Consider the following 9,665-nt stretch of genomic DNA (forward strand, 5'->3'; position numbering starts at 1 on the left):
AGTTATACATTAATTATTAATTAATGTATTACTTAATTAAATAATACTTGCACTTTTTTAGATTCTAATATTCCAGCTAGAAGAAGAAGGCTCAGAAGCACTTCGGACTTGCCAAAAATTATTGAGGAGGTATAATAACCAAGTTACCATTATTTTAAATGATTTATTCAACATACATTTTTATTTGATAGAATACCTTATTTACAGGGTGAAAATCAGACAGATTTTAAGCAAAAACTACGAAGTCGAAATAAGCAATAATGTAATGGTTTAAGTTTAAATGAACTTGTTTTTATAGTGTTTATAAATACATTCAATACTGGAAATATGCTAAAATGGTTTTTGTAATAATAAATATTGTTTACTCTATAAATACTATTTCAGATGTGATAATATTTATAAACCAGCTGTATTGATATTTTGAGGTCGTAGGCGGATAAAAAAAGCGAACTTCCCTCCTGATAAACATAAATTTTCAAATTTTAACAAACCATTTATGATATAATTTAGTGTCTTATTTAATTTAAATGTTCTTATTTTAGCTTAGCGACATCTAGTTCTTTAACCACGTATTACACGTTCGCCTATATTTTTCCAATTTTTGCATATATTAAGTTTTTATCAGTTCTTATGTTTTTAGGTATGTTTTGAAATGAAGAAATGAACAGACATTCACAAAATCGTTAAATAGCAGTAGAATTTTATAATAAGAGTCGTATTCATGCATTTTTTTTTCATAGATTATAGAATTAGCAAAATATAACCTTAAAAATGTTAAGAACTCTGACTGTAAGTAAGTAAAAAGTGCCGAAAATGCTTATATTTACGGAAAAACTATATTGTGAGGAAAAAATATAGTACTAAAAGTAGCAAAAATAATATAAATCAAGAAGATTTAAATAATATTCGTAATATTGGAATTTTAGCCCATATCGATGCTGGTTTGTATNTCAATACATATAGAAAACGGCATTGTTTTCGAACTATATCAAATTTTCTTTTTGTTACAACACTATGTTAAACAGCGTTATAATTTTTTATTTAGATTTATGTGTATTAAGAGAAAACGACGTGTCTCTTATTAAAAATAGAGGTAGCCAAAAAAGTTTACTTTTTCTGATGGAGTCTAAAGGTCCTCTCTGTTTTGTTGAACCAACCGAACTATATCAACAGTGCATTAAATTAGGGCTAACTCCACTTTTCACTGAAACTCTTTCGCCTTCTTCTGCGACTTTGGTAAACAATTTTGAACGAATATTTTTCGTATATTATAATTTTTTTTTTTTCAAGGAATATCAACGAGAGTTTCTTTTAAGTGTTGCCTTAGAACAGCAATTAGTTGGATGGCTATTTAAATGTGGGTCATCATCAAGCAATGGTAGTTTTTCCTCAGTGGGTTGTAGTTTGAGCGTTCTTCTTAAATGGGGCTGGCAAAGAGCCCATGTTTTGAAACAAAATGCTGATAATCTATGTGAGCTATGAAGCTTTGAACTTTTAGCAAATCATTAAATTTGAAATTTTTAGGTGTTCCTTTTTTTGATTTTTCCGGAGTAAAACTAGATACCAATTCCACTAATTTACTTAATAATTGTATCAGACAATTAAAAAATTTAACTACATTTTTTAAATTCGTCCTAAAAAAGTTTAGGATACAGTTAAACAATCCAGGTAGTTTTTAATGTATCAAGTAATGAACAAACCAATTGTTCCTTTATTTTTATATTTTAGAGTTAATCGAAAAACAGCATAATTCTCTCGAAATGGTGACCATATATTTGGAAGTCATACAGTGGGCATTTAATGTAGGATTACTTCCTGAAGCACCTTTATCTTTTTATCAGAATTTAGATCAGGCTGAAGGACCTTATGCTCCATATCCTGTTAAAACATTAACTGATTACTACAACGAAAGGCACGATTGTTTATAATAATTGTACAAAAATCCCGTGCTATTTTTAATTTGTTTTAGGAGAATACATTTAAATCTATTGCATCAGGAGCATTTTTCTTGCAAGGAAAGCGTACTTTTTATTGATAATTTAATTGAACATAATGGGGCTGCTATACAACAGTAAGTATTTAGTAATCAACTACGCGTTGTTTCATGTTCATTTACTTACTTCAAATAACCCTGCAGAGAATGGAAAAATGATGGAGGCAATGGATTTTACCCTCCTCCTTCATTGCAGGCTCTTATGAGAACGTATCTCATCGAAAACATGGATATGAATCATAAACATTGCATAGTTGTCTATGTATTTCTGGACCTTGCTGTTAATTTATCTCAAGAAAAGTATTATTTAAATAAAAGAAATTGCTTTGTAACCGTGTAACATTAATTTCTTTTAGATATAAATCGATTATAACGCAGTTGATAAAGTTTCCAGCTGTGTTTCAGCTGACTCCAAGCATTATAAAAATTACCCAGGCATTCTGGCAACTGGACCATGGCGATTTTTCAGTAAATCTAAGTTTCATTGTCGTAATTTTCGTTAAAATATTGAAATTTTCTAGACTGCCATCGAACAACTATTAGATCCATTAGTTAAAAAGGAAGATCTCAAAATGTGGCATCACAGAACCGTTTTAAGATCATTTTTATTGCAAGGACATCATAATTATGCCCTCCTATATTTACAGGTAATTAATGTAAAACCGAAGTAAAATATTCTGTTCACGTTTAGCTTTTTAGGTGAGGCAACCTCCAGCTGCAGATGTACAAGATCTTTGTACTACCATAAGCCTTTATATTGCAAACAATATGTTAGATGAGGCTTTCAACTTTCAAAGGCGAAACAAGAACGGTTGTAATGAAGCTCAGTTGCTCCGACATTTCTTTAAAGGTAAATGAAAATACTCAGTTTATTTCTTAAATAATAGTTCAAAATCTTTTTCATGTAAGCTATTATGTAGGTTTTGGATGAAATAATTGAGTTTATTTTATTTATTTATTATACATTTATTGTTTTTTTTTTTGTAAAAGATTGTAGCAAGAAGAATCACTTGATATCTATACTTCATTTACCTCTAAATCCGACAGAAGAATCGCATTTTATGAAATATTTGGAAGAAGTTAATCATCCTCAGTTGGAGGACTTCAAAATCTTCTACCATCTACAAAGGTCAAGGTACATCGACGCTTTCAGTATTAATAATAAATTGAATGAAAAAAATCTTGAATCACTTGGACTTATGGGGAAGCAAAGGTCGAATCTTAGAGATTTTGTCATCAAATCGACGTTTGAACACATGCCCAATATTAGTAAAAAGCTGTCAGAATTTTATCGTATACAAAATAATTCGATTTGTGATAATGGTAAGAAACTGAAACAATTAGGATACTCATTTTTATTTGTTTACTACACCACATTTCTTTCGTCTCTTCATAGATAATAACGAAAAACCACTGTCTCTATTTGTTAATGACAAAATGCACAACAAAGTTTACAATTCCAATTTTCTCTACGCTACGATTTCGAAGACTAACAGCTTGTGGTTATCTGATAAAAACGGCGATATGAGATGTAGCGTTTGCATTAGTGACTCCTTGCCATTTATTAAAACACCCACCCTTTCTAAAAGCCGCAAAAGGTAATAATTTTTATTTTTTTATTTTAAGAATATTCCTGCATGTACATTAAAAAAATTAATGAAATTCTTGAAATTAATTTTTCCAAATTTTTAAGATCTGCACCACCTGTTTTGTACCCAGAAGAAATTACTATAGAAAGTAACCAAGATTTAGAAGGACCAAGTACTCCAAAGAGACGCAGGTTAAGTCCACGTTCACCAGTTCATTCTGCAGAAAAAGAATTCCCAAGTGTACTAGCCTTTGATACTCCTGTAATCAAACGAAAAGAAGTTAGAGGAAAAGAGGTTAATACCACGATTGTTGATGGCACCCCATATACACCTCAGAGTATTCTCAAAGTAATAAAATAGCTTTGTTTTTATAAACAATTTTTCTTATTTAAGAAAAACATTATTTTTGTAGAAAACATATAAATCTAATACGAATGTTGATAATAGAGTCACACCAGAAAGACTTAGTGACGTGGAAAACGATGAATTGGATAACACAATTTTCATTGATGAAACTAATAGAGTATCCGATTATTCATATACTCCCAAAGTAAGTGTTTAAAATATTTTTACGTACCCTTCGGCTAAAAAGTGGTATTCGCGTCGTGCATAATTAACACGAAAAATCGTATACGCACATGGACGAAAGTAAAAAATGCTCAGATCGCTTCGCCTTGGCTGGCAAAATGTATGTGATCTGGGACACTCTTTACTTTACAACCCTAGGTGCGTAATGTACTATGCTTAAAATGCATTATTTAATTTTTTTTTCTTTTGAAGAAGAGATTTACTTTGTCCCCTCGTAAGTCCATTCTACGCTCGTCGAGACCGTCAGTTCATTTTGAATCCCATACATCAAAATCAGAACAGCAAGACAAAATTGAAGTAGATTTGATAAATGCCCCATCTCAAATAGTTAAACCGCCAACAGGTAGTTTACTTACAAAACAACGTTTAAGCGAAAAATATAACGAAACCAAAAGTATTAATCTCGACTCCAATTCGAAAACTAGTTCTCCCTCTACAGAAGATATATTTTGTACACCAGAAAGCTCTTTCGAAAATTTAACAAATGGTAAGATTGTAGAAAAGAACGAATCAGAGGAACAAACGTCTGAAAATTATAACACTGAGGAAGGTATAAAAGATACATTTACAAATCATTTTATTTGTATGTTTTACAAAAATAACATGCATTTTCAGATACAACAAACGTTTACAATAAAAAACTTATAAACTATAAAAAAGTACTTTCAACGCCAAAAAAACGTAGAAGTTATAAAGGTTGGCACTTAAATATTATTGGTTTATTTATAGTATTCGTTATTTTATTTTTACAGATATTTCTGACGTTCCCGTAAGGTGCAGTCCTAGATTAGGACGATCAGTAGACAAAATTGACATGTCGTCTATACCTTCTAATGAAGCTAATAAACGACAAATTCTGACCCGTAGTTCGACGAAGAAATTGCCTGCAGGATCAGAAATATCCAACATTTTAAATTATAAAGAATCATCACCTACTTCGTCAACGACAGTCGAAGAAGAAAAATCTTGTTTGAAAAAACAATTACTTCGAAAAACCAGTCCACTTTCAGAGAAAATTGCAGAATCATTACAAGAGCGAACAAAAAAGACTACAGAAATATTTTTAATAAAACAAGACACACATAAGGTTGTTTCTAATAAAAATACTGCTGAAGAAGAGACTAATCGAAGTTCTGAAGAAGATGAAAGTGTCGTAGAAAAAGAAGAAACGATAACAGAGAAATTTGTAGATGATAATATAGTTACAGTTGAATTATTGCAGACTAAAGAAGAAGAAACTAAAAAATTTACAGAATCTGTTTCAGCAATTAATAAAGAAGATAATTTAAAGCAAACAAATAAAGTTTCAAAAGAAACCAAGTTGAATAAAGGAGATGTACAAAACACATCGCAAAATTTAAATAAGCAGGAGGAAACAGCAGATAATTATTCTGACTTACCCACAGTAGAAGGGCAACAGGATCTCAGTGAATATTCTTNGTAAGTAAAAAGTGCCGAAAATGCTTATATTTACGGAAAAACTATATTGTGAGGAAAAAATATAGTACTAAAAGTAGCAAAAATAATATAAATCAAGAAGATTTAAATAATATTCGTAATATTGGAATTTTAGCCCATATCGATGCTGGTTTGTATAATGTGAAATTTCGTGCTACTTTTCCATCATTTTCTTTTATTTAAATGTTTGCAGGTAAAACGACTACAACAGAACGTATGCTTTATTATTCTGGTCAAATACATCAAATGGGTGAAGTTCACCATGGTAATACTGTTACAGATTACATGGAGCAAGAAAGAGAAAGAGGAATAACTATCAGATCTGCAGCAGTAACATTTATGTGGAAGAAACATAATTTTAATCTTATTGATACACCTGGTCATATAGATTTTACTATGGAGGTTGAACAAACATTGAGTGTTCTTGATGGAGCTGTTATTATTTTAGATGCTTCTGCAGGTATTTTTGATCCAACAGCTATACAAAAAAAATGTAGTGATGTTCTTTTTAATTAATTAAAGGGGTAGAAGCACAAACATTAACTGTTTGGAGACAAGCAGATAAATACAAAATACCAAGGATAGTATTTGCAAATAAAATGGATAGGTTTGATGCCAATCTTAAAATGTGCTGTGAATCAATAGAAAAGAAGCTAGAAATACCAACTGTATGCCTGCATCTTCCAGTCACAAAAAATAATAAATTTGTAGGTAATATTTTGTTTTTAATAAACAATGTACTGTTACAATGGTTTATAAACTTCTTTATAGGATTTGTAGATCTACTGACGTTAAAAAAGGTAATTTGGAATATCTCTGGCAAGGATAATTTTGTAGAAACAGATCTACAGGAAAAGTCAGACCCTTTATGGGAAAAATCAATGAAGGCAAGACAAGAAATGATAGATAAATTATCAGAATCCAGTGATGATTTAGCTAATATAATAATTGCATCAAACTCATTAGATGATATAAGAGAGATAGATTTGTTGTCATGTTTAAGGAAATCTACCATAGAACAGGTAATAAATGGAATGCAGGAAAATTGGTGGCAACCTTTGAATGATTTTTTTACACAAATTTTAATTTTCTTAAAAGCTTAGCTGTAATTGTATTTTATAATATTAATTTCAGTTTCAGTTAAACATTTTTTTTAGTATTAGTGCAACAAAATTAGTTTTATCTTTTTATTGTCAGATTATTTTGTTTTTTAACAATATTCACATTTTTGTCAGAAAACTGTCCCAATTTTATGTGGAAGTTCGTATAAAAATATTGGTGTTCAAAAATTGATGGATGGTGTGATTTCATATTTGCCGAATCCAAATGAAAGAAATCAACATCATAAAATTTTTCAAAGCAATCTTTGTGCTAAAACATTTAAAGTTATGCATGATAAACAAAAGGGTCCATTAGTATTTGCAAGAATTTACTCAGGAAATTTAACAAAAGGAGAAAAAATACATAACATTCAGAAAGAACAAAATGAACACATAATGAAACTGTATATTGCGTATGCCGACGATTTTGAAGAAGTAGACACCGTTACGAATGGAAATATTGCTGTCATGGCAGGACTAAAAGTAAGAATTATTTTATTCAATTGTAGGTATTTACTTTTAAATTAGTTTTAATCTTCCAGTGGACTGTAACTGGTGATGTGTTAACTAATTCAGCTTCACTCGCTCAAAAAATTAAGAAAAAAAATCATAACGTTTCAAAATCATCTGAAAATGAAACAAAATTTGAAAAGGAAAGTTTAGAAGATCTTTTTGATATCACAGCCAAACCTCCAGAGCCAGTTTTCTTTTGTTCGATTGAACCTCCTAGTTTAGCTTACCAGTCTCAACTAGAACAGGCTTTAAACGAATTACAAAGGGAGGATCCCAGTTTAAGAGTCACTTATAATCAAGAAACTGGGCAAACAATTTTGGCTGGTAGAATTTTTTTCTTTTTTACCATTAACATAAAAAATATGTCAAATCACATATAATAAATAATACCAGACTAATTTTATTTTCTTTTTGAAGGAATGGGAGAGCTACATTTAGAAATAATAAAAGACAGAATAAAACGAGAATATAAGATAGAAGTAGACTTAGGACCAATACAAATCGCCTATCGAGAGTCTCCAATAAAAAAAGTTTCTGGTGATTTTACTCTCGAAAATAAAGTAGGAAACAGCAAACACAGAGTTAATATTTTGTTATCTGTGTTACCAGAAGAAGGAAAAGAAATAAAGGATGTTTTGAAATTGGACAAGTCTCCAGAAGCAGCAAGCATTCTCGCTAATATATTCCCGAAGCATTTGCTCGCGATAAAACGAGGAATTGAAGTTGGACTTAATTATGGACCCAAAATTGGTGCTCAAGTAAGAAAAAATGTTTGTTTTTGTTAATGAGACCAAGTATTAACACAAGAAAGGAAACACTAATAAAACAGTTCTCTACAGATTTCCTCATTAAACGATATGTATTTCAGGTAGTTGACGTCGAAGTAATGTTACATAGCGTTGAAATCGGAAGGGGTACGTCAGAAACAATGATTGCTGCAGCTGCCACTAAATGTGTACATAAAGTAAAACATCTGAATTATGAATGATGGAAGTAGTTTCATATTACTAACTAATAATTTTTTAGCTTCTCTCAGAATCTGGGACTGTCGTTTTAGAACCCATAATGAATTTAGAAATCGTAGTTCCAGATGATTATTTGTCCTCTGTTTTGGCAGATTTAAGTCGAAGAAGATCAGTTATTGCTAATGTTTCTCTACGAGGACAGAGTAAAGTAAGTCTAATAGGTGCTCTCTTCATAATTTATTCGTAAATTGTAGTGATAACTAATTTTTTTTTTCTTATTTATTTTTCTGTAGGTAGTTCAATGCGAAACACCTTTAGCCGAATTAGTTGGATATTCGACACTTTTACGGACCATTACCTCAGGTACAGCTACTTTTACCATGGAATTTTCTCATTACCAAAAAATGTCTTCTCTGGAGGAAAGTAAAGCAATACGAAGTGTTCAAGGATTCTAATTATTACGTTTACGAATTTTGCATCAGTTAGAAACAAATTTTACAGATTGTATGTACTATTTAAAAGACATTTATTTGTTTAAATATATAGGTAATGTATTTTAATTTCTAAAATATTTATTACTATGTAGTTGATATACACGACTTCGCCAGCCAAAACTACACAGAATCAGGTCGCTAGTGCAAATTGTGCGTGTCTATCCTTTACTTTGCGATGAAGCAGAAATAGAAACTTCGTGCGTTGCGTGCCTCTCCTCTAATTAACAAGAGAGCATGCAAAGTTGCGGCTATAAAGGCTGACGTTATTATTGTCTTTGTCTTTATATTAAATAGGGATATCGTGATAATTTTTATTGGAGATAAAGACCAAGCTTTGAAAGAATAAAACTAAAAAACGCAATCAAAAAATATCCAGTAGTTTTTGCATAATCGGCGAACCTATCATTTTAATTAGTAATTTCTCTGGTGTGGAAATATAATCTTATCAGAGCTGTCGGTAATATCGATGAAAGTCAATACCAGTGAATATAGTGAATAAACTTGTATCACTGTTTATCCTATTATTACCGAATCAGGTAAGTCTGATTTAACTTGTACATTTTAAAGTTAACTTAATCCTTTTCAGAATTAAAATGCATAGCAAAAAGAAAGAAGTGGCCAAGAAAACGCCCATCAAGAATAGTAAACTTTCATTTGTACATGAAATGTTACAAAATAATATGCTTCGTTGTGTAATAATTGTTCTTGCCTTTGCTGCGCTTGTCGACATTTACCTTTTAGAAAAAAACTACAAATTCAGGAACGAACTAAGTTACTTAATGATGTTATGTTTTTATGTAATAATAATGTTAATAAGGAAAATTAATATTTTTTTTGTAAGAATTTTTGTGGGAATCATTTTAACAGCGGGCTTAAATTATCATAGACCTATATCTTGGTACACTATGGGATTAGTTAATATTCTAATATTGTATTAAGTAAAATATATATATATTAATAAACAC

At 30.5% G+C, this 9,665-nt stretch overlaps 1 protein-coding gene and 1 long non-coding RNA gene across 2 annotated transcripts in view; both read left to right on the forward strand.

The window, feature by feature from the left end:
• The window catches only part of LOC108744439 (protein ELYS), a 14,466-nt gene extending 8,852 nt beyond the window's left edge, over positions 1-5,614 (forward strand). Inside the window, exons 13-26 of the mRNA XM_025980830.1 lie at positions 1,525-1,668; positions 1,729-1,912; positions 1,970-2,071; positions 2,138-2,293; positions 2,350-2,461; positions 2,515-2,640; positions 2,693-2,843; positions 2,984-3,316; positions 3,390-3,591; positions 3,687-3,930; positions 3,995-4,132; positions 4,363-4,720; positions 4,786-4,866; positions 4,923-5,614. Of these exons, the coding sequence (XP_025836615.1) occupies positions 1,525-1,668; positions 1,729-1,912; positions 1,970-2,071; positions 2,138-2,293; positions 2,350-2,461; positions 2,515-2,640; positions 2,693-2,843; positions 2,984-3,316; positions 3,390-3,591; positions 3,687-3,930; positions 3,995-4,132; positions 4,363-4,720; positions 4,786-4,866; positions 4,923-5,614 (3,023 nt within the window). The remainder of the gene's footprint in view (positions 1-1,524; positions 1,669-1,728; positions 1,913-1,969; positions 2,072-2,137; positions 2,294-2,349; positions 2,462-2,514; positions 2,641-2,692; positions 2,844-2,983; positions 3,317-3,389; positions 3,592-3,686; positions 3,931-3,994; positions 4,133-4,362; positions 4,721-4,785; positions 4,867-4,922) is intronic.
• LOC108744478 lies at positions 40-937 on the forward strand. The gene is made up of 3 exons (XR_001938970.2): positions 40-129; positions 208-640; positions 741-937. It is a non-coding gene; the product is annotated as an uncharacterized LOC108744478 (long non-coding RNA).
• Positions 5,615-9,665: the final 4,051 nt, after the last annotated feature.

The sequence above is a fragment of the Agrilus planipennis genome, unplaced genomic scaffold (assembly GCF_000699045.2).
Source record: "Agrilus planipennis isolate EAB-ADULT unplaced genomic scaffold, Apla_2.0 scaffold29, whole genome shotgun sequence".
Lineage (NCBI taxonomy): Eukaryota > Metazoa > Arthropoda > Insecta > Coleoptera > Buprestidae > Agrilus > Agrilus planipennis.